This window comes from Nomascus leucogenys, chromosome 3, assembly GCF_006542625.1.
Source record: "Nomascus leucogenys isolate Asia chromosome 3, Asia_NLE_v1, whole genome shotgun sequence".
NCBI classification, from domain to species: Eukaryota; Metazoa; Chordata; class Mammalia; order Primates; family Hylobatidae; genus Nomascus; species Nomascus leucogenys.
Genome location: NC_044383.1, coordinates 57,396,674 through 57,420,358, shown reverse-complemented (window position 1 = coordinate 57,420,358; position 23,685 = coordinate 57,396,674). Strand labels below are relative to the sequence as shown.

The 23,685-nt window shown below is 41.1% G+C and overlaps 1 protein-coding gene across 2 annotated transcripts in view; it reads left to right on the top strand.

Annotated features, from left to right (window-relative positions):
* Positions 1–16,234: 16,234 nt before the first annotated feature.
* Positions 16,235–23,685, top strand: part of KCNQ5 (potassium voltage-gated channel subfamily Q member 5) — a 571,663-nt gene continuing 564,212 nt past the window's right edge. Inside the window, exon 1 of one of the 2 annotated variants that reach the window (XM_003271108.3) lies at positions 16,235–17,662. In XM_003271108.3, the coding sequence (XP_003271156.2) occupies positions 17,265–17,662 (398 nt within the window). In that variant the 5' untranslated portion in view covers positions 16,235–17,264. Of the gene's footprint in view, positions 17,663–18,484; positions 19,606–23,685 lie in introns of those variants that run through there. The other variant, XM_030809332.1, reaches the window with a different exon arrangement.

The following is a 23,685-nucleotide window of genomic DNA, read 5'->3' as shown; positions in this document are numbered from 1 at the left end:
AAGATTTTTCAGCTAATCTATAGAATTCCATAGTTTAAATTACATAAGTGAGATGTTCATTTATTTTTATTTATTCTGTTTTAGGTTCACCACTTTATAGATTGATTTTTTTCATCACATCATCAAATTCCTCAATTTTTTTTCAAATATTGCCTCTATCTCATTCATATTCCTCTATTTCTAGAACTCCAACTTTTAAATTAGATTAGAATTTTTTACTCTGTTCTACCTAACTCTTTTCTGTCATATTTCCTCTTTTTCTGATTGTGTTGCTTTCTGAATAAATTCTTCAGATCCATCATCTAGTTCACTAATCTTCTCATGACATATTTAATCATCCATCATACCCAACCATTATTTATATTTCAATATCTTTTCTTTCTAAAATTTTTACTTTGTTCTTTTTTAAGTCTGCTTGTTGCTTGTTAATTTTATAGCACCTTGGTGTATTTTAATCCTCTCTTTTGAAGCATATATATGTTAAAAATGCTAAGTGTTGCCATTTTATAGTGTGACTGATAAATCTAATATCTAAATGTTTTGCTAGTTTGAATTATTTATTTGTTTACTCTGCTGGTGCTCATTCATATTGCTGTGTTTCCATGGGTGCTTGTGATTTTGGCCATTAACTTCCATTTACTAGAACTTTCTCTGCAAGTATTCCTTGAGGCCTGGTTTGCTATTGGGTAGCTAGTTTTCATTTCCTTCTTTTAAGTTCCTGAAGATGCTACCAACCTGGTACACTTCTAAACTAAAATAGTATTAATAGCCTCTTTGAACTACCCAGATGATATGAATTCAATCTGCAATGCTTATGTACCGACCTATTAAATTATTAAGAAAACTTTATCTCCCATAAATCTAATGCTAAGTTTTAATACAACTAGTTATTTTGTAATCTGTTTTCTATTAGCCCTCTTTATTCAGCTCCTTGGAGTTCTGTGCCAGGAGAATCACCTGTGAGACCTGAGAGAATCACCTATGAGACCCTACCTTGAGTAATTTTGTCTCTTGTTACTATCTGCCACTGCCCTACAAAAATTAAGGTTTAAGTTCATCTGAATGTTGGCAATTATCTTCAGGGGGATAGTTCCACTTGCCTGTCAGAATTGTCATTTCATATTCGTTTTTGACCTCTGAGGGAGGCTGAATCAGAGTGCATCTTCTTCCACAATCCCAGAAATAGTCCTTATTATGTCAATTAGTGTGTGTATATGCACATGCAAAAACACATATATATGCACATGTATGTGTTTGGGTTGTTTCAGTTTTTGTTGCATCTGAATCCATGAGAGCCCTTCAAAAAAACCATCTACATAGCCTGTGAACCCTATCAGCAATACCATGTAATGATTTCTGCTTGTCCTGGAAAGGAGATTAAATAAAATTCAGATTCTTGTAACCTTTCCCCAAAGATAGAGACTACGTAATGTCATCAAATTCCCTGTTAAATCTTTTTATTTGTTTGAGGCTTGTGTAGTTGACTGCTTGCTTATTTGTTGCTTGCAACAAATCATACTCTGACATTACCCACAAATAATTGCCCCAGAAATAAAAGATGTAATTTTTAAATCTGTGTATTAATTTTTATATAAATGCTAACTTTGTGGTCACAATTCCAACAGACTGATGACATTGAATATGATTCTGTCCTTACACCTAGGAATCACAATCTGTGGAACTTGAACTCTTTCAAGGGGACAAGCATAAGGAATATTTCTATGTGTAGTGGACATTGGTCATGTTTTCCGACTTGTCAGTTGCTTTTGAGTGTTCTTGCTTTGTTTGAGTAATTCCAGGCTCAAACAGTGCCAGAGCACCAAGAGAAAGGCAGGAAAAATAGAATGGTCCCACTTAAGACTTTGAATCGGAAATGAGTAACTTAGGAGGTAGAACAAACTCAGCTTCCATTTGGTAGGCTTTATGGAGCAGTGTTGGTTTTAAGACCAACTGCTAGCTAAAGGAGATATCATGCTGTTGGAAATTGCAGTACAATAAAGAAAAGTTCCAGCAAATAGGATGTTCACTGTGGCATCAATATTATCAGACCAATTTTGCATGGTTTGGTACATTGTTCCTAAATGCTTAGCTTTGGGCCTGGTTCTCTAACCCTTGCCTCAATAATGTGTGCAACTCAATACTCTCCAAATAAACTCCTTTTAATTTAATTAATCAGAGCCAGCTACTGTTGTTCTCATCTGAGAACCAGAACCAAAACAAAAGTCAATGCCAGGAGCACTACAAGGAACAAAGGGCCCAGCCATTTACAGCCTGGGAAGCCAGTGACTCTTGATAGACACTATAGGCAGGTAGTTGCATGCTAGATCTGGGGTATAGACAACGTGCCAGCTGAGGTTGGAATGTTAAAGCAAATGCTACCAAATTTTCAGAATATTTGTGTGTAGTAGACTTAACTTTCTGTTTTCAGCAAATTTCTACAAGAAAGAGATGAACACCTTAATGATTAGCAACTGTTCTATTTCTGAGAAAGATATGTTAAATCTTCCACTATAATTGTTAATTTGTCAAATCCTTCTTGTAGTTCAGTGTTTGCTTTATATATTTTGAACCCATATTATTTCATCCATACAAATTTAGAATTGCTGTATTATCCTGGTGAGTTGAAACTTGTATCATTATGAAATGCCTCTTTAATCTCTAGTAATGCTTTCAGCATTAAAATCTATGTTGTCTGATACTGGCATAACCATGTCTTTTTCTATCCTTTTACATTCAACCATCTGTATCTGTGAATTTAGGGTACGTCACTTGGGTAATCAAGGGGGTGGCCTATGGTAGACGCTGCTGGTTATCTGTCTGTTCCCCATTTGTTTACGTGGTTCTCAATTATTTCCAGTATATCCAACTAAAATAATTCACTTTCCTTACCTTACTTGCAGTTGTGATTGGTCATAAGATGGTTCTGGCCAATAAGCTGCAGGTAGAAATTCATCAGGAGGACACCCTTTCTGAATAAAAGGCAAAGTCCATTTTGCCCTTGAGCTTTTCCCTTATTCTCACCTGGAATTTCATACATAATGTCTGGAAACATAGCTGCCACTGTTGTGACCATAAGGATGAATGACACATGCTAAGCAGGTGAGAGTGGCAAATGGAAAAAGTTAGGCCTTATGTCTTTGTGGAGGCTTGCCTGCCTGACTCTTGACCTAAGGCTTCTCTGCTTGAAAGAAATAGGCCTTACTTAAACCAGTGTTTTGGGGAGGGGTTCTCTATTAGCAGCTGAACACATTCTTTTTTTTCTTTTTGAGACGAGTCTCGCTGTCTCCCAGACTGGAGTTCAGTGGCGCAATCTCGGCTCACTGCAAGCTCCGCCTCCCGGGTTCATGCCATCTCCTGCCTCAGCCTCCCGAGTAGCTGGGACTACAGGTGCCCACCACCACACCCGGCTAATTTTTTTGTATATTTAGTAGAGACAGGGTTTCACCGTGTTAGCCAGGATGGTCTCGATTTCCTGACCTCATGATCTGCCCGCCTCGGCCTCCCAAAGTGCTGAGATTACAGGCATGAGCCACCGCACCAGGCCCCCATTCTTAAGATACAATTGTAATGTTAGGATTCAGAATCTCCAGAAAAGGGGTATCTGTACACTTAGAAATACCAGGTTCAGTTAGGGAAGTGACTCTGTTCTTCTCTCCTGTTTTTGAAGCCAGGATGATCAGTGTTTATGGGCCTTTGCAGATATATCTTTCTTCTTCTCTTATATGTGGCTGTTAATAAAATTTCTAAATAGACAACCCTCTATTCCTAAAAGCATTTTCTAATTTGGAGAGATATATGGTTTTGTGGTTAAGATCACAGTTCCTGGAGTCAGCGATTGTTCATATCCTGTTCATATCCCCACTTTTTGGTTACTGCTTGTGTGATACTAAGCAATCTCTTAATGTTTCTGAGCTTATTTCCACATCTCAAAACTGGGGAGAGTAGTAATGCCCATGTCATATAGTTATGGCAGGATTAAATGCAGTTCTTCAGAAAAGCATGTAGGAGAGTGTATATTGACTTTTTTTTCCATCAAGAGTTAAAATTTAAAACTTGGAACTATTTTAGAATTTCTGCATTGGTTGAAAGAAATTTAAACTCCATTCCAACTCTAAAATTCAATAGCTCTGTTAAATATATGAGGGTTGTGTGATGGAGAAAATCAGAACAAAAAGTTTTTAAAAAAATAGAATGGGAGAGGGAGGCTGAGTTTATTCAGATTCATGTACATGTATGGTTCTGTACATTTACTTTAATATAACTTAGCTTTGGAACTACTAAAAACACGATAACTCATAGTCAGTGATGTTGGATTTGCCAGTTAGTTATGTTCCTCTACAAGAAGATATCTTAAAATAAATAGACATTCCAACATGTTGTGACTCTTAATTTTTTCTCCTAATACTTTTCTTGTTTTCTCCATAATAAAGCTGGAAGCCATCCATAAGTGTTATTTAACATTTACAGAGCACCTAATAAGTGCAAGGCACTGGCACCTATTATACCATAACACATTATTGACTCTCATTTTGAAAATGAGAAAACTGGGGAACCGAGAGACTAAACACTGCATCCAGATTCACTTGTATGTTAAATAGGGCTAATGGGATTTAGGTTAATCCATGTAAAATCTCTGATTTTGTCAGTATAATTCAAAACAGAAAACAATTTTTCACAAGTTTAATCATTTTTTTAAGACAAAAAATAGAACATTGTTCCAGAAGTATTAAGGAAATAGGAGTACTTTCATAATTCAAACTTGAACAGTAGCTTTATTTTTCTTAAAGGAATGACTTTCTTTTCCAGAACGAAGAAACTTAAGGACCCCAATAGATCAGTGAAGATGGAAATAAATGCAATGTTTTGAGGATTTATGTACCCGTGAGCTTACAACCAAATTGAATATGAATATGTATATACATAAAAAATAAATACTACCTATGGAAAACCTATTTTTGATGTAGCAGATTAAAAACAAGCTTTTCCAAAAGAGAGGTAAATTTATTCAATAAGAAAATACATTAAGCCACTTCTGGCCTTTTAATATCTTCAAATTCTAACAGATTTCCTTCTAACCAGAGACCATTGTTACACAAGAAAATTGCTAGCTGCTATAGTACATTCGTATATTACTATATGATATAGTACATTCGTATATTACTATACTATATAGTACATTCATATATTACTAACTGAAGTAAAAAAATGTCAGTTTGATACAGATCTTCTAAGGTTATGAATGTGTATTTTTATTGCATTTCTCAAATATGATGCAGCAACCCACAGTGGAAACACTTGCATTAAAATGACACTCAGACCAAATGTTCATGCTTGAATCTCTCATAAAATGCCTCTAATGAAGTGGTGAATAGGCATCTATGAACTCTAGTTATTTTAATTTGCTAATTGATATTTTATTACCACCTTAATCTAAAGAGCCCTTGTATAAATTTATATGGAATTAGATAAAATTATAATAAACCTACAGTGTCATTTGAAGCATCTATATTCCAATGCAATCAAGAAAAAAAGTCTCAGAAGAGCCCTCAAAACCCTGAACCAATTAGCCATTTATTTGTTCTCTGGATTTTTTGCTGCCTCTTTCACATCTATCCTATAGTAGAAGCAGGAAGTTATGTTCATTTTTAGTATACAAAAATACTGTTATTATTTTAACCTTCTAGAATATTGCAAAGTCTGACATGCTTACTTACCTGTTGACCTTCCCTGGTTTTGTATACATTGAACGATTTTACTTTAAGTGGAAAAATGTTTTTCATATAAACATCTAGCATCATTTCCCCAGGTGTATTACAAAAACCAAAATTCTAAATATAGAAATAAATGGTACGTAGACCAACAAATATCACCAAATGGCAGCAAGCAAAACTTCCCACCTCAATACCTTCAAAGGCTGACCTAAAAAGTTTGTTTAAAGCAGGGTTTCTCAACTTTGGCACTATTGACATTTTGGGCAGGATAATTCCTTTTTTGTGGGGAGCTATCCTGTAAATTGTAGAATGTTTAGCAGCATCCCTGGCCTCTACAACCTGGATGCCAGTAGCAACAATTTCCCACACCCTCCCCCATACTATGTACTAAACCAACCAAAAACATCACCGGACATTGCAAATATCATCTGTGGGGCAAAATTACCACTGTTGTAAAGAATTAGCTCCAGATGAATAACTGTTTACAAAACATATTAGTTGGTTTGGGGTTATCAAGTTTTAGATAATCTTTCTATCATTCCATGTTATGTATTTAAGTTTGCTCTAAAAATATTTTAAATCTTTTGAAAAAATACAGTAAACTATGGCACGAATTAGGTAGGGATAATGTTTGTTCTACAGTTTTAACGTATGATAGGAACTCAGAAATTGTAGATTGGCTTGAGGAATGGATAAATTAAAAAACTTCTCATTAAGGGAATGAGATAGTGGTTTGGTCTAAACTCAAGCATGATTAGTCATGACCCAGCTAGCCACTGTAGAACTGAACACTGACAGTCCAGGCAAGGGGCCCAGGCAAGGGCGGGGGAGAATGGCCTCAACATCAGGTGTGGGCAGGAAATAGTCTGCTAGGCAGAAGAGTGTATTCTTTTTTGTAGAATTATGCACTAGCAGGTTATTCAATGTGTATAGCACAGAAATGCTGGAGCCAAGATGACATCCAGAGGTTCAGTAGGTGGGCAGGCAGGCAATTGACATTGCGGAAGTAGGTAAACCTGTAACAGGACTCTAGTCACCATTTTAAGATATGGGTCAAGACTTCAATTCCTGAGAGATGACTGAAACAAAAACGAGTATGTCCCATGATAGTGTACTGGTTAGGCGGCAGAGATAAAGACTTAAGCATGGAAATGACTTTAGTATATTTACTGGAATTGAGGGTGTGGCTGTACTCATAGTCTTCCCTTGTACTGCATAAGTAGATTCATGGTAGTTTGTATACTTTAGTGGGCAATATTTTAAAGCTTAGATTGCAATTACATTAATACATATATATGTGTTTATATATGCACTCACTAAACTACACATACATGCATGCTCTTGGCTTTAAAATATTCAAACTCTGCCAGGTGCCATGGCTCACACCTGTAATACCAGAATTTTGGGATGCCAAGGGAGGAGGATTGCTTGATCCCAGGAGTTCAAGACAAGCCTGGGCAACATAGTGAGACGCCGATTCTACAAAAAATGAAGGAAAAAAAAAAAAAGCTAGGTGTGGGGGCATGAAACTGTAGTCCCAGCTACTCAGGAGGCTGAGGTGGGAAGATTGCTTGAGACCAGGAGTTCAAGGCTGCAGTGAGCTATGATCACAGCACTGCACTCCAAATTGTGCAACAGAGTGAGACCGTGAGACCCTGTCTCTAAAATAAAAAATAAAAAGTATCCAAACTCTGGAAGATTAATTTGGAATAGAAACGCCATTATTCTGAGTAAATGTGATCCTGTAATATAACCATATGAAAAATGTAATGAGAGTTCAAGGCTGTTTTCTAACAGAAAGACCTATAACAAAGATCCAAAATCTTAGTTCAAGGGCTTTATAGTGACCACAAACCTTGCTGTCCTAGATCCTCCCTGATAGAAGTGTCATCAAGGTACTCGCAACCAAATCATGAGAAATAATGCAGATTACCAGCGAGGCCAAGGAAGTTCCAGCTATTCCAAATTTTCCCATATATCCCATATAAGTCATCCTGAAGATATCCTCAAGAGAATCTTTGTAAAATTCATTCCTTTGGCTGGGCATGGTGGCTCATGCCTGTAATCCCAGCACTTTGGGAGGCTGAGGTAGGCAGATCACGAGGTCAGGAGTTTGAGACCAGCCCGGCCAATATAGTGAAACCCTGTCTCTAAAATACAAAAGTTAGCCGGGTTTGGTGGTGTGTGCCTGTAGTCCCAGCTACTCAGGAGGCTGAGGCAGGAGAATCGCTTGAAACCGGGAGGTGGAGGTTGCAGTGGGCCGAGATTGCACCACTGTACTCTAGCCTGGGCAACAGAGTGAGACTCCATCTCAAAAAATTAAAAAAAAAACAACTCATTCCTTTAAGAATTACAGCCCAAGGGCCCATAATCTGGGATTGATTAGCTAGGTTTTTAAAAATTATTTCCAAGAGTCTGTGAGTCTCAAAAGTTGTAATTGTATGCAAAATTATAAGTTTTTAAAAACTTTTTGGAAGGCTTTCATCAAATTCTCAGACCTCTGCCATTCAGAAAAACTTTAGAATCATAAATTCACAGATATTCTAGAATAAAGAATTCAACAGCTCTCACCAGACATCTGAAATATCACGGATATTTTAGAATGAAAGGATGAAATATCCATTACCATTTGAATATTGCTGTTAAAAGTAGAATGATATGCAAAACTCTATACATTAAGGTTTACTTTGTTTAGTTGTATCTAGTAGCTCTTAATAAAATATACATCTGTGACTGCATAGCCTGGTACACTATGAGACATAGTTGCTTTCATCTGCTTTTAAACTTCACAAATAGTCACCTGAATGAGATCATCTGCAAAACTTAAAGTTTATCTTCTGGGTTATCTCAAGGTTTACTCATATAATCCAGTTTTGTTTTGTTTTTACAAGTTTACATTACTATTTTTTTGTATCTGCTAAATTTCAGCTAAATATTAACAATTACAGAAGCTAATGTTTCAGAGAATTAATCAGCTATTATTTCAAATTGCAGGCTAAATCACAAATGGAACCCAAGCTAAATCTTCTTATACATAAATATGAGTAGTAGTTAACATTTACTGAGTACTTATTATGTGTCAGCACTAAGATAAGACCTTTACATAAACTATTTTGTTTAACCACCCCAAAAGTCCTGTGATAAGGATATTATTATCCTCACTTTAAACATGAAAGAAACAAAGACTTAGTGAGATTTGGTAATCAGCCAGGAATCAGGATCCCACAATTCATAAGTTTCTTTATGACTCCAAATCCCTAGCATATTTTAAAATATATTTAAATATGTATTACTATTTATTGCTCCACTTTCAATTTTTCGATTTTTGTCATCAAAACTACTATTGGGTCTGTGGCCCCCTGCTTCTTTCTTTCTTTTTTTTTTTTTTTGAGATGGAGTCTTGCTCTGTCGCCCAGGCTGGAGTGCAGTGGCCCGATCTCAGCTCACTGCAAGCTCCGCCTCCCGGGTTCACGCCATTCTCCTGCCTCAGCCTCCTGAGTAGCTGGGACTACAGGCGCCCGCCACCGAGCCCGGCTAATTTTTTGTGTTTTTAGTAGAGACGGGGTTTCACCGTGTTAGCCAGGATGGTCTCGATCTCCTGACCTCGTGATCCACCCGCCTTGGCCTCCCAAAGTGCTGGGATTACAGGCGTGAGCCACTGCGCCTGGCCTGGAAGTATTCTAAATACTCCAACAAACAGGACCATTCTGTAGTTCAGTGGTTTTTCAAAAACAACTTTAATAGCATTTCTGTTAATATAATTTTATGCAGAAAGCTAATATGTATATATAAGAAAAAAGCAAATATCTTATTGAAACTCCAGAAACTTGATGACCCCACTCTTGCCAATCCCTGACCTGTCTGAGGGACTCTCGGTATCTCCTGTAGCTTTCAGTAGCACTGTTGAAAACTGTGTTGAATACTTAGCAGGTATTGACTTTCTTTTTCTGATCTGGTTAGTTCCTCAGCCTTGATTACAAATAAAATCAAACAAAAATGTAGTTTATCTAGTACGCATTTTTCTTCTTGGTAAAACTAAACGTGAAAAATGCATACTTATTAAATACAATTTTTTGAAATGTTAGAAATAAAATATAATGGCTTTTATTAAAATGTTATTAAAGTACTCAATAAAATCAATAAAAGATGTCCAAGTCGTTGCAGGCCCCACAATTGACAGTGAAACAGTGTCTGTCAAAATTGCAGCTTAGTTGTCCAAACACCTGTGCAGGCTCAGCCTCGGGACCTGTGAGAGTGGCTGTAACAGCCACTCAAGTCTCAAGTGATTCAACATTATTTTGTATAGTGCCTTCTTCAAACCTAAGTCTTCTGCTTGCTTCTCTCACTTTAAAATAATTATCTCCATTCCCTTATCTTCAAATTGTTTCTCTGCTCACTCTGATCTGATTCCTATTGCTCCAATTCTGCAAGGAAATAAAAATAAAAACAACTTCTTCAAATGGCCTCTTTGTTGCTAAATCCAAAACCCTTACCTTATTTGATTTCTTTCAGGCATTTCCCTAATGAAGCTCCTTTTTTCGCTATTGTAGCAGCGGTCCTCAGTGGTTACTCAGGTTTCTTTATTTCAGTCTCTTTCCCTACTTGCTCCTTCTCTCTTATCCTGAATGGTCATGCTTACTAGGGTTGGGTTCTCAGGCCTCTTCCTTTTTAAACAAATCTGCATGCTTCCCCAGGTAATTTGACTCCGACTTACTGATTTCACCCATTATAAATATAAGTTGATGATTCTCAAATTTCAATTTCTAGCTCCCCCTGAGCTGTAGATCCATATATCCAAGCATCAACTGGATATCTCCACTGAGCTGTCTCAACAGGTATGTCAAACTCAATACAAAATTGAACACCTTTCCCTTCTTCAGACTGCCTTCTCTTTGACCTTTACTGATTGAGTAAACGACACCATCATTTACTCAGATATTTGTACCTAAATTGGAAGTTAGGCTTAACATCTGTCCATGGATTGGTAGCTTCACAAACCTATAGCATAGACACTGTATCGTTTTCATCTTTGAGTCTCCACTTGGAACAGTGTGTGCCACTTGTGGGTGTGCAATCCATATCAAGCCTTTTCTGAAAGTAGAAGTAGCGACACGTAGTGTTTCTGGCTTAACATTCTTCGTGGCTCTCCCCACTCACGTCAGGATAAAATGCAACGTTCTTGCGAAGACTTTGTCATATAGCCCTTGTCTTACTCCTGCTGCCTCCTGCTTATAGCTGCACCTCCAAAAGCCACTGAGCTTCAGTAGAATCCAACTACTTGTTATTCTCAAAGTACGATCAGCTCTCAAAATTTCACATCTTCTCTGGCTGGGTGTGGTGGCTCACATCTGTAATTCCAACGCTTTGGGAGGCCAAGGTGGGCGGATCATCTGAGGTGAGGAGTTCAACACCAGACTGGCCAACATAGTGAAACCCTGTTTCCAATAAAAATACAAAAATTACCTGGGTGTGGTGGCATGTGCCTGTAGTCCGAGCTACTCGGGGGCTGAAGCAGGAGAATCATTTGAACCTGGGAGGTGGAGGTTGCAGTGAGCTGAGACTGTGCCTGCACTCCAGCCTGGGCGACAGAGCAAGACTCCGTCACATCTTCTCAAATGTTTTCTCTTTGAGTTATCCCTCATGTCTTCACCAAAGTCTAGTTATTCCTCAAGACTTAGCTCAGCTATTACATTCTTTAGGAACCTCTGTATCTTCTATAACATTCTGTGCAAACCTCTGTGAACTCATCACCATGTTATAATTACTTGCTCATTTATCCATCTCCCCCACTAGTCTATGAACATAAGAAGAATCAGGACTGTCTTTCATCTTTGCACCACTCCAGGTAGCTGACACATCATAGTTAAAGATTACTTGTTGAAGAGAGTAATAAGTTTTGAGAACTTTGTAAAAGAAGCTTTCTTAATTTCCTTTTAAAAAACAATGGTAAAATGTCAGTACCACTAGGGGGCACAAACTAGTAACAGAATTTTCTGGTACACTAGCTTAAAAGAGATGTTTGCCTTCTGTGGCAACCTCTTCACACAGTTTATAAATATATGGATCTTAAAAAGTTCAAGTAACTCTATTATTCCCAGAGAGATATGTTTAAATAGTTGGCTAAAAGATAGAGAGCAGTGCTGACATATTAACATGTCAGAAAAAATGAAATCAGGTACGGCCAAATATGATTAACAGGGTTTTATAAATAAAGCTGAGAATAGCATTAAGAAGAAGATTAAAATGTAAATACAATTTCAAGAAATTGATACTATGAGACTTGGGACTATTTTTAAAATTTCAGCGCAGAAGAGTATCTATGCAGGAAACTCCTACTTCCACAGGAAAAGTGAAGAGAAATATTGAAGCTATTTCTGTGTTTAGAATAAAACCTCAAATCCTCCTCCAAGATAACCAATAGAAACTTTCCAGTACTTTTCATTTGTAACAAAACCCATTAAGATTATTAATACACAATAATAGGCTACGTATTTTTTATTCAAAAGCTGATGTAGATGTTAAAAACCTAGTTTTGGTTCTGTTTTTGCCCTGCCTCAGCTAATTTTTAGTTTAAAAAAAATTAACTTGTCTACACCTCAGTTTCTGCCCCTATTAATTGCATATGATTGTAGTGCCAACTTATGAAACTATTGTCACAATTAAGTGAAATTTATTTTCTTTTCTTTTATTTTGAAACACAGTCTCACACTCTGTTGCCCAGGCTAGAGTGTAGTGGCACCATCTTGGCTCACTACAACTTCCACTTCCCAGGTTCAAACGATTCTCATGCCTAAGCCTCCTGAGTAGCTGGGATTACAGGCACCTGCCACCACGCCCAGCTAATTTTTGTATTTTTTAGTAGAGACGGGTTTCACCGTGTTGGCCAGGCTGGTCTTGAACTCCTGATCTCAAGTGATCCACCCACTTCGGCCTCCCAAAATGCTGGGATTACAGGCGTGAGCTACCACATCCGGCCTGAAATAATTATTGTAAACCACAGAGCCTAACACATACAAAACACATGATAAGTATTTGCTATTATTTTGCTTCAACAATTGTGATCAGCACAATATTTCAGTAATTCCTAGAAACAGTAATTTTGTTAGCTGCTGGAATAAAAATGGTGAGAATTTGTTGAGCCCTTTCCGCATGATTTCTCTACCAGCCTCTCCTTACAGCCACACTCATTCACGCCCACCTCCTTTCTGCATCCCTGGGGCAGAGGCTATTCTGAAGAACAATGTCCCATTTGCCATGTGAGGTAGGCCTGGGACTCCTACTGTGTTATGACTCTCATGCAGTCTGGTGAGGCTCATATGATCTCTGATGTTGTCCTGGGTTCTCTGATTAATTTCTGCTTGTTGAAGAAACAGCGTGAAAAGTTTGTATCATATCTCTTAGAGATAAGAATTGTTGATGACTGATCAAAACAAATGGTATATTATGCTGATACATTTAAAATAATAGTAGGAGATAAATACGTTTACTGAACCAATGGTTATGATGTCTATGAAATGCAATATAGCTGCTATGCTTATTGGTTTGGTTATGGCCTCATTGGAAGGAAATAAAAGCTAAGGAGAAGGGTGGTGTAGCTTAAAGGGACTCCTATTCAGGAGTCTGAAGACTTCAGTTCTACCCCTAAGCTTACAAGGCAAATTGCTGAGCCCTGTGCACATCATTAAACAGCAGCCAATCATGAATTTCCATTTTTCCATTAGTGCATTTTATTTTTGTTGATTATTTTCTACTTTTTTAGTTTTATATTTGCCCCTTCATTATTTTCCCAAGCAGACTCACGTCACATGCATTTCCTTTTTATTATAGGGTTTAAGAGTTCTATTTATCATTCCCTGTCTGATTAGCCTAGGAATTTCACACTGGATCAAAATGCATCCATATCACTAATGAGTGGCTACTAAAGAGCGTATCTTGTAGCAGGAGATGGGGCAAATGAGAAAATGGATAGGCATGAAGAAGAAGGAAAGTGGGAGAGTAATGGGTCATTGATGCTTTGTGAAACTCGTCCAGATCCAGTTATTCTGCCCCTCTTACGGGCATTGAAAGTCTTTTTTTTGTGCATCTCTAGCTCATGTATAGAATTTTAAATATTATTATTTCAGAGTACCTTTCAGAAGAATAATACAATGGGATAGAAAACACACTGAGGCCAGGGGCAGTGGCTCATGCCTGTAATCCCAGCACTTTGAGAGGCTGAGGTGGAAGAATTGCTTGAGTTCAGGAGTTGGTGACCAGCCTGGGCAACACAGCAAGACCCCATCTCCAAAAAAGAAAAAGAAACACACTGAAATAAAATATCTCTAGAAACTATGTTCAATTGAAACCATATCCTCAGAAAATGTTTCCAAGGTCATAAATTTCAGGCAAGCATCTTAAGAGAATGAATGAGTAAAAGCAAACACATCTCAAAAGATGGGGAGGACCAATCAACTCACATACTTTACACTAGCAGTTAACATTTGCCTTTACCTCTGCCTCTTCATAATGCTCTAATGTAATTATAATGCATAGAATGTACACTGTTGTTTTACTCACTGCTCAGTATGCCTATCCTCTTTTCTAAATTTGAATTTTAATATTTCAGCAAAACGAACTAATAAAAGGCAGTTTCCTAGCAACGTCTGTATTCAAAGGAACAACAACAAAGCTTAATCACAAACACCTTATTTTCTCCAAAGTTAATTCCCGTCTTTTGAGGGAAGTTAGCAGGTAGCAAATAAAGCAAGGTGCAAACAGAGACTCTTGTAGGAGGGGCTGGCACAGCCTCACTTGGCTTTTTCTTCCTGGGCATTGAAAGATAGGATGGTTAGAGCTTCAGCTAAGCCAGTCTTTCCCAATGGAAGCCGTCAGAGATTGATACAAAACCCCAGAACTGTTTGCTATTTTATCCATCCTCTGCTGGAGATGCAGATTGATTGGTGGAAGGAACAGTGAACTAGGAAGCCAGGTTGTTGGATTCCTAGTAACTCTCACACTACCCACGAAAACTTGAGCGGGTCCTCTTTTTCTGGGCTGTATATCCAAATGGCGGTTACTCTAGAAGACTAAGTGAAAGGTCTTTCTCAGCAGCTCAAAACCGCCACCAGTAACCGGGTCTTTTTTTTTTTTTTAATTAAGCTTAAATGGCATTTGCTTAATCAATAACACAGTTTCACTAGAATTAATGCTGCTTCCCCAGAAAAGCATCACTTAGAAATTAAACAGCTGGCTGTCTTCCAGGGAAACGTGTCCCTGTGTCCTGCCTTCCTGAGACTTCTTGCCTGCACGCGGGGCCCAGCCGCGCCAGAGAGATGGAAGTGACTTTACCTACCCAGCGAAAGTAGAACTCTGCAACAAGGAAAACAGCTAAGTTAAGAGGAAGTGGTTTTCGTTTTACTGCTTGCAGAAAGGCCAAGATTTTGACGTTTAAAGCGGGCACACGAGTCATTTTAAGTCTCTAGATCTTTCACCCTGAAAGTCCCTGCACAGAAACTCCATAGGGAGTCTAAATATAGCAACAGCACCCCCCTCCCACCCCCTCCGCCTTCAGTCAGGGTCCCGCGCAGCTCTAGGATTGGAGAGCTTACTCCAGGGCGCTCTCTGCATCTGCCTCGAATAGCACCGCACGGAGCAACCTCTCTCGCACCTCCACAGTGCGTGGGTGTGAAGTGTATTAGGGGAAAGCTAGCGAGTGACTCTGGGTGATGGTGCTCGGCTCACAGTCACATGGCGTCGCCGCCAGCTGCACAGAGCTCCCAGCTAGCTGCTGCTGCCCAGAGGCTTGGGGGGAAGGAGGGAGGGAAGCAGGCTCCTGCTGGTGACCAGGAGCAGGCGAGAGGGCTTCACACAAATTATAGTGATAATAAAGAGTAATAGCAAAGCATTTAAATCGAGGTATTGCAGAAGACAGAAATCAGCTGCCGCGGGCGTGGGTGTGTGTACAGGGTGGAGGAGAATTGGGAAAGTATTTATCTCGGAGGGGCGGAGACAGCTGCAAGAAGACTTTTGCCTTAGCATTGTTTTAGCCTTAGGAAAGGAAAAGGCCCTAAGGAATCCACCTTGCAACTCTCTGCTATGTCTTTGTGGTGGAAGCTTAGTTTTCCCTTCAATTTAATTTGATGATTGTTTTCTTTCATATTTGGGGAAGAGCCACTCTGTTGGAAGAAGTCCCCAAGCCTGGCACCCTTCAGTTTTCCCTATGCTGAATGTGAGGTTTAAACTGCCTTTTCTTTGTAATACACTGTTTCTGAAGGCCAGAGGCCGCGGACAGTGGCACCGTGGCCTCTCTCTCTGTCAAGGGCGCATGGGCTTTGGGCCAACCGGGTGCCAGAGGTGGTGGAAGACCCAGTCAGTTGTTCCTTGCAACAGGTCTCTAAGCTTGTATGTTACAACATAAGGTGGGTGGGGTCGAAACCCCGAGAAGCCGGCGTCCTGGACACCCCATCCTCCAGGTTTTCTTTCCCAGACACTGGGGTCCTCGCTGCCGCTGCCGAACTTCTCAATCATATGACTTTCTCCGACTTAAATGGAAATTTCTTGACGGAGGGAACTGGGTTTGTTCTCCCAGGCTTCGCGCTGCAGTCAGGCAGAGCCCCGGGGCAGCTCGCTCACCGCGGAGGAGCCACTTTGGAGTTTTACGCCCTTTCCATCCACACTCCACCCATGGACTGGAAAGGATGTTCAGTTACTCGCGGGCTTGTTGTCTGATACTGGGATGGAAAGTCACAGTCCGCAGGCTGGAGTGAGGCGCGAGAAGATGCCTGGTCCTTGCCTCGCGGACTTGGCAGCCGCGTCCTTCGGGTCTGTCCACTGAACTGCTGAGGACTCGCCCGTGTGCGGGGACCCGAGTGCCACTTCCCGGAGCGTTACCTTGCGCTCCAGCCTCCAGGCTAGCTAATACCTGGAGGGCAGGGCAGGGCTGTTCCCGCTCTCACCCCTTGCGGAAGGATGGCAGGATCCGGCGCAGCGACGTAGCAGCGGGAGGGCACAGCGACCTGCATCTCCAGTTTCTCCTCAGGACACAAGGCTGACTTCACCTTCCGGACAGCTGCAAAGCCCCTGCCAGAACCAAACCGAACTCGCGCCTCGGAGAGGGGCTTCTGGGGCCGGTTCGCTGCAGGGAGTGGGGAGTGGAGAGAGGGAAGGGGAAGCCTGGGGCTGTGTGTGCGCGCGTGGGAGCGCGCCTCGGAGCGCCCCGCACTCCCCCACTCTATCCCCGGGGGCACTTTGGGAAGGAGGGAGTGGTAGTCGCGGGAATGAGGGAGCAAGAGAAACCCTCTCAAAGCGACGCCCCAAACAGGTCCGGATTTAGAATTCGAAGCTAAAGGCTGTTAGAAATTGGGACTCCTCGGCCTCCTTTGCAGCCCCTCCTTTCCCGCCCCGAAGCCCGGACGGTTTGCTGGCTGCCTGCTTCCCCGCCCCCGGCTCAGAGGTCTCTGGCTGGCGGGCGCCCCGTCGGCCGCCGGCTTCCTCCTTGAAACCCGCCGGCGCACATGAGGCCGCTGCCCCCGCCGCAGGCGCTGGCGGCCCCCTCGCGGTGCCCGTGGTGATGCCATGCCCCGCCACCACGCGGGAGGAGAGGAGGGCGGCGCCGCCGGGCTCTGGGTGAAGAGCGGCGCAGCGGCGGCGGCGGCGGGCGGGGGGCGCTTGGGCAGCGGCATGAAGGATGTGGAGTCGGGCCGGGGCAGGGTGCTGCTGAACTCGGCAGCCGCCAGGGGCGACGGCCTGCTACTGCTGGGCACCCGCGCGGCCACGCTCGGGGGCGGCGGCGGTGGCCTGAGGGAGAGCCGCCGGGGCAAGCAGGGGGCCCGGATGAGCCTGCTGGGGAAGCCGCTCTCTTACACGAGTAGCCAGAGCTGCCGGCGCAACGTCAAGTACCGGCGGGTGCAGAACTACCTGTACAACGTGCTGGAGAGACCCCGCGGCTGGGCGTTCATCTACCACGCTTTCGTGTGAGTACCCGCGCCCCCTGCTATGCCTGCTCCAGGGGACCCCTGTCCCTGGCCCCCTGGGGCGTGCTCCGCGCTCGCGCCCTTGGGCCCCGCGCGCGTGCACACGTGGTGGCTTTTATTTCTTCGCACGTGTTTGTGGTCTTCCTTCTGGAGCCTCTCCCCTCCCCCAGCCCCACTTCTTTCATCTCTACAGCTTGAACCTTTTCCCCGAGGACACCCAATGAACTGCCCGGTAGCTTCAGGCTCCCGGGGCGAGAGCCAGGCAGACGCGGGACTTAGGCTGCGCGGATAATTGGGAGCAATTAGGTCCCAAGATACGTAAACTTCAACCGAACGGGGCGCCCGGGAGCTAGGGAATGCAAAGGGAGGACAGGCGCCCGTGTGAGGCTTGAGAGTATATTGGAGAGGTTAGGAGGTCATGGCGGGGTAGGACGGGGAGGAGTGAGGGGGCACCGAGGGCTAGGTCCTCAGTCCTAGGGGCGGAGTAGGGGAAGCTGCTACTTGGAGAGAGCTGCTAGGTTTTAAGTGCGCCCGGAAACACGCCTCGCCACCACCCAGCCACCACCAACGGAAAATCTGTCAGTGCATGTAGCCCTTCCTGCCACGGAGAAGGTGGCTAAGGTCTAGAGGAGGCCAGCAGGCCAGGCGAAGCAACGCTCCCGCGCTGCAGCGGGGAACCTGGGGCGCAGGAACGCGGGCAGAGGTGCGATAGCAGAAGCGCGAATGGGTCGCCTTGGACAGAGAACAGGCAGTGGGTTAAGTCCCCATTTGTGGCGCGGAGTCAAAGTGTGTGTGTGTGTGTGTGGTGTGTGTGTGTGTGTGTGTAAAGTAAGCCTTCTCCATCTAGCAGAGAATGCTTAATGAGAAAATGATTGGAAGCAAATGTTTATTTTTCCCTTAGGCATTTAAAACCTTTCAGTGGCTTTAAAGTTTACTACTGTTTTTCCCACAAAGTCCATTCATTCAGTCTCCTATTAGAGTTACGTTCATCTGGGCATTTTAAGGTTGTTTTTATAATGTTACCTTGTGTCTAATTCTTTTTTTCTTCCTCTTCTCCTTTTGCTTCCTCTTTTTTTAGTATTATTATTTCTGCTTCTTTTTTGTTAAGATGAAATATAAAGACATCAACCTTAGAAGACCAGTAGAGAAAGTTGCAGATACTCCCTGATACATTCCTTGTTTCCTAGTAAAATAAGTTTTGAGCACACGGACTAGGTTTCTTTTAGAAATAAGTTGTGTCATCCATACATAGCTCTCTCCTGGGATGTAGAATTAGCATCAACACCAGAAACGTGTTTTGAAATAACGTGGAAGAAGGGCTGGTTTTGTAACTAGGTGAACCTGGAATTCAACCACATAGGAGTCAGGAAATTGGTGGAGTCTACAATCTGTGGGGCTCTGGTGTCTGGAAAATTTTACAGTCCCAGATTGATGTGAACATGTAGCATTAGGCAGAATATTCCAGCCAACTTTCCGTTTTACAATGCACACAAGGAGAACGGTTGTGTTGCATCATTATTACATCAAAAAGTATAACTTTTATGTAAAATTCACATTTATTTAAATGTGGTTAGGATAATGATAGAGAAATGCAACTGACACTTTTCATGTTAATCTCCTCTGACCTGATATATAATTAAACATATTACTTAATAGGCCTGGTAAATTATTTTGACCTGTCAGAATATACTAAAATAATTTAGCAATTATGATGCTCAATTTGGTAGCAAATATATATACTGTATAGGTTATGATTTTTTCTTTACAACAGTATGCTCAAAACATTTCTAGCCTTTCTTTTTTTTATATTATGCATTGTATATTCAGAGAGAGTTAAAGAAAGCCTTGGTTGGTGCACATACTTTGCATCTCCTAACTTGTTCTTGAACGTGAATGAGAACTTGCAACGCAACATTTTCTTTTCCATGTGTTGGTGTTAACAGGTTTGTATGGACTTACAGAATTTTAAAACATTGATAAATGATTTTTCCAAAGGTTCAAGTTTGGATACTTCTCTATCTACCAAGCTTTATCAGTCTAGCAGTATCTTTAGTAGTAGACAGGAAATAAATTGTGTACTTAATAGATGTAGCAAATGTGAAGTTTTACGTTATACATTTTGGAGTCTCAAACTGCAATGCCTCAGCAATTAGATAGGGGTGCTATATCCACATTAGCACAAAGAGGGAATGGATAGTATCATCTTCTGGGAGGATTGTGCACAACTAAGCAGACCCGCAGGAAAGAGGCCATCTTTGGCAGTTGCTGCTTGTGATTTTAAATGAGCTTTAGAATAGCCAGACTTTACACATTACATTCATTTATCGAAGTTGCTTTATGCTGTAAGTTTAACTAGACCCCAATAAAATAATTTCAAGAGAGGTGTAACTAACTAATTCCCTGCCAGCCTGGGAATCCCCAAATCTTATTTTAATAACAGTATTTGTAGCATATTAAGGTTCTTGCCAAGAACAAGTGCACTGTGATTAATGAGGTACTTCAGGGGTGAATTTACTTGGTCGACCAGTGTTTTCACTGCCAAGAAACAAGAAAAGCATGTTTAAAGTTATGCTTGAGGTAAATATAAATTTCTATTATTTATGCAAAAATAATTATTATAATGGTATTGTAGGGTTATAAAATGTCTTTTCAAGAGTACATATCCTAGCCTATTGATAGGATGGCTGGACAGAGCAAGGGATGACCTACTTCAAATATTTTCCCTTAAACTTTATAAATTAGTGGAGATTAGGAGATCCTTGCCCTTACTATTCTTTAGGATTTACCAGACAGCCATATTTCCTATCTTCAACTTTTCTTCATTTTACTAGTGTGCTATTCAAACATGAGGTGACACATTTCCTTGAATGTTGTTTGTCCCTTTTTAATTCCTCCTTGTTTAAGGAAAATTTTGAAGAATAATGAGGGTAGTAGAGGAACACAGGATGGGGCTTCGTATACAAATTTGCCTTGATGCAGCAAATGTGGTTCTGAGAAGTTACATGGGAAACGGTGTTGCAGATACATGTAATTGATCACTTTGCCTAATGTATCTTTGCCTGACTTAATGCTATGGATGTGAACTTATAGATATTAAACAAGGAGACAAGAAGAAGTCACCCAAGCTAGGAGCTCTGAAGTCATCCTTTTTCTCATACTTACTCCCTCTGGTCAGACAAAAGGTCATTAAATACTGTTTGTTTACTTTATAGGTATTTTTCAAATACATTCCCTTTTCTTCTTTACTACTTCTATTCCATTCTGTTTCTTACGTCTCCATTAGATGATTTGTAATATTCTCCTGCCTGATCATCTGGTTTCTGTTCTGAGCCTTCTCTCTGCTCTAACATCATAGTATTGTTCGTAAAATGCAAATCTTATCATATCATCCCTTGCCTAAAATATTTCCATGACTCTCATCATCTACTCCTTCATCTATTTATCCATCTACAATTATTGGAGTGTGTAATATGTGCTAATTCCCAAATTAACAAGGCAAAGGCCTTCACTCTGGAGGAAGGAAAAGACGCCAGCAAGGGACTACTACAAGCCTGTGAACAAGTGTGAAACAATGTTATTGGTGTGCTTAGAGAGAGAGGTTACAAAGTGACATGAGAAAAGAAAAAGAAGTGAAGCCTGGGCAGAAAAGTCAGCACAGGCTTCAAAGGGGAAGTGAGGTGTAAGCTGAGTTTCCACAAATGAGTAGTTAATTTTCAGGTGAGCACAGCAGGAGGGAATGAACAATCTTGACAGAGAAAACAGCTTGAGTAAAGATATGGAGTTGTGAATCAGCACAGTAATTCTAGGTACTGTTAAGTATTTTCAGGGTGAGGAAAGCCACAAGAAACGGTGGTAGAGCAAAAGGCAAGTCACCAATCTCTTGGATAGCTTCAGATGCTGACCATAGAATCTGGTATTTATCCTGTAGGCAGTAGTGGTCATTGAATGGTGATAATCAGGGGAATGACATAATCAGATATAAATTTGGGAAAGATCTGCCTTTCATTAGTTCAGCAAATAAATTGGAGTGCAAAATGGAGTCAATATGGCCTATAAGGAGATGACACCGATTGTGCAGGTTTTCCATTCATTGTTGCATTCATTTATTCATAAACTTATTCTGTGAATGCCTGTTGATTATCGACTATATGCTGTGGATCATACTGGAAAGGCGAGAGATGATTGCCTAAGGAACTAAGGCAGTAACTGTGGAGATGAGAAGGAGGAGTTTAAGCAAAGAAATGTTAAGGGGATAAAATTTTCAGATTGTTTTCACCAGTCTGACATGTGGTATGAGGAAGATGATTCTGACTTGGTTGATTTGAGGAATGGAAGTGCCATTCACTAATATATGGGACAAAGAGTGAAGGGCACATATTCTGGTGAATATAATGGGTTCGGATTTGAACATGATGGGCTTTACATATTTTTGAGTCATTCAGGTGGAGATTTTAAGTGGTGGGAACATAGCAGTGAACAAGGCACAGTCTATTTCCAACCATGTTAGATCAGCAACCAGAACTGTTTCTGGCACATAGATAACACTCAATAAAATATTTTTAAATGAATGGAATCACTTACAAATCTGGAGTTTAATCTAAATATCTAACCAGATATTTAGCTTTGAAAGCCTCTGTCAGTTTTGTGGTAATTAAAGCAATGAGTAGAAAAAATGAGATAGTCCAAAGAATGTATAGAGTGAGCGAGGGCATAGTGGAGGCCAGACGCTGGGGAACACCAACACCAAGCAGTGGATGAAAAAGTAAGAGCCAATGGAAGAACCTGGGAAAAGCTTTACAGCAACCCAAAGGCCAAGGGAAAATCCGGGAGATCTTATTTTCATGAAAGCAAAGGAAGATGCATATGGAAAAAAGGTTATGGCCAGCAGTTTCCAATGCTGCAGAAAGGACTAGAAAAGTTAGGTAAGATTTCATTGGATTTCTTATGAAGGAGGCCACTGGTGGCCTTTGCTGCTGCAGCTTCAGTGGAGTGCTAAGGGTCGTAAATATGATTCAAGTGGACTGAGGAGTGGTTAAGACTTGGGAAAATGGACACAGTAGTGTAGGTTAGACTCCAGATTCCTTGGAAGAGTTCACACAAGACCCTCAGGGCATAGACTCCTATATAGCTACTCCCCTCTAATATGCACTCTAAGCCCCACCCTCACTGCACTGCTCCACCCTGTGTCTCACCACCATGTGTTTGCTCATGCTGTTTTCTTGGATTCTCCCCACATCTTGCACCCTTGCTATTAAACTCCTAATGTTTCTTCAAAGTACAGTTCAAAGATTACTTCCTCTTGGGCATATTTCCAAACAGTTCCCTTCCCTCTGCCAGGATGAGTTAGGTGCCCCTTGTTTCAGGTTCCATGGCCCTCTACCAATGTCTTTATAATGGTGCTTCCCCCATCGTACTGTCGCCGTGGGCTACTTGGTCTGTCTCTCCCACATGAGAGCGAGCTTCCATACAGTGAAATTTCTACTTATTTCTGAATATTAAGTGCCTAACAAGGTGCCTTGCTTCTAGTAGTCTCTCTATAAATGCTTGCTTAATTGAGTAAGTAAATAATTTTCCTTATAAGCCTTCCACAGAGGAGCTTCAGGGTGAGCCGAAGCTGAAAGAACTACCAAGTGTTTTCAGTTTTCTTAGAAGTAAGATACTGATGATTCATTTAAAAGAAAAAAGATATGGGACTAGAAATAGGAGATTAGTGCTTTGCTTGTAGCTTTGCCACTAATTAATTCTGTAAGTCATTCCACACTTCTGGGTCTCCAAATCTTCATCTGTGATATGGGCACAATCGTGTCTGTGATCCGAGGTGGTGGAGGATACTGTAGAGAGTCTAAAACACTATCATAAAAGAGAAGGAGTATTTGGAATAAGCAATCTGATCTTTTTATCATTTCCTTTCCTCTTCTCTGAGTGTGAGGGTGGCCTCTTAACTAGTTGCTTTAACTTAATTCCTAAATCCCCAAGGTCTCTGTGCTACATAGTAGCCAAAGTTATCTTTCTTTCTTTCTTTT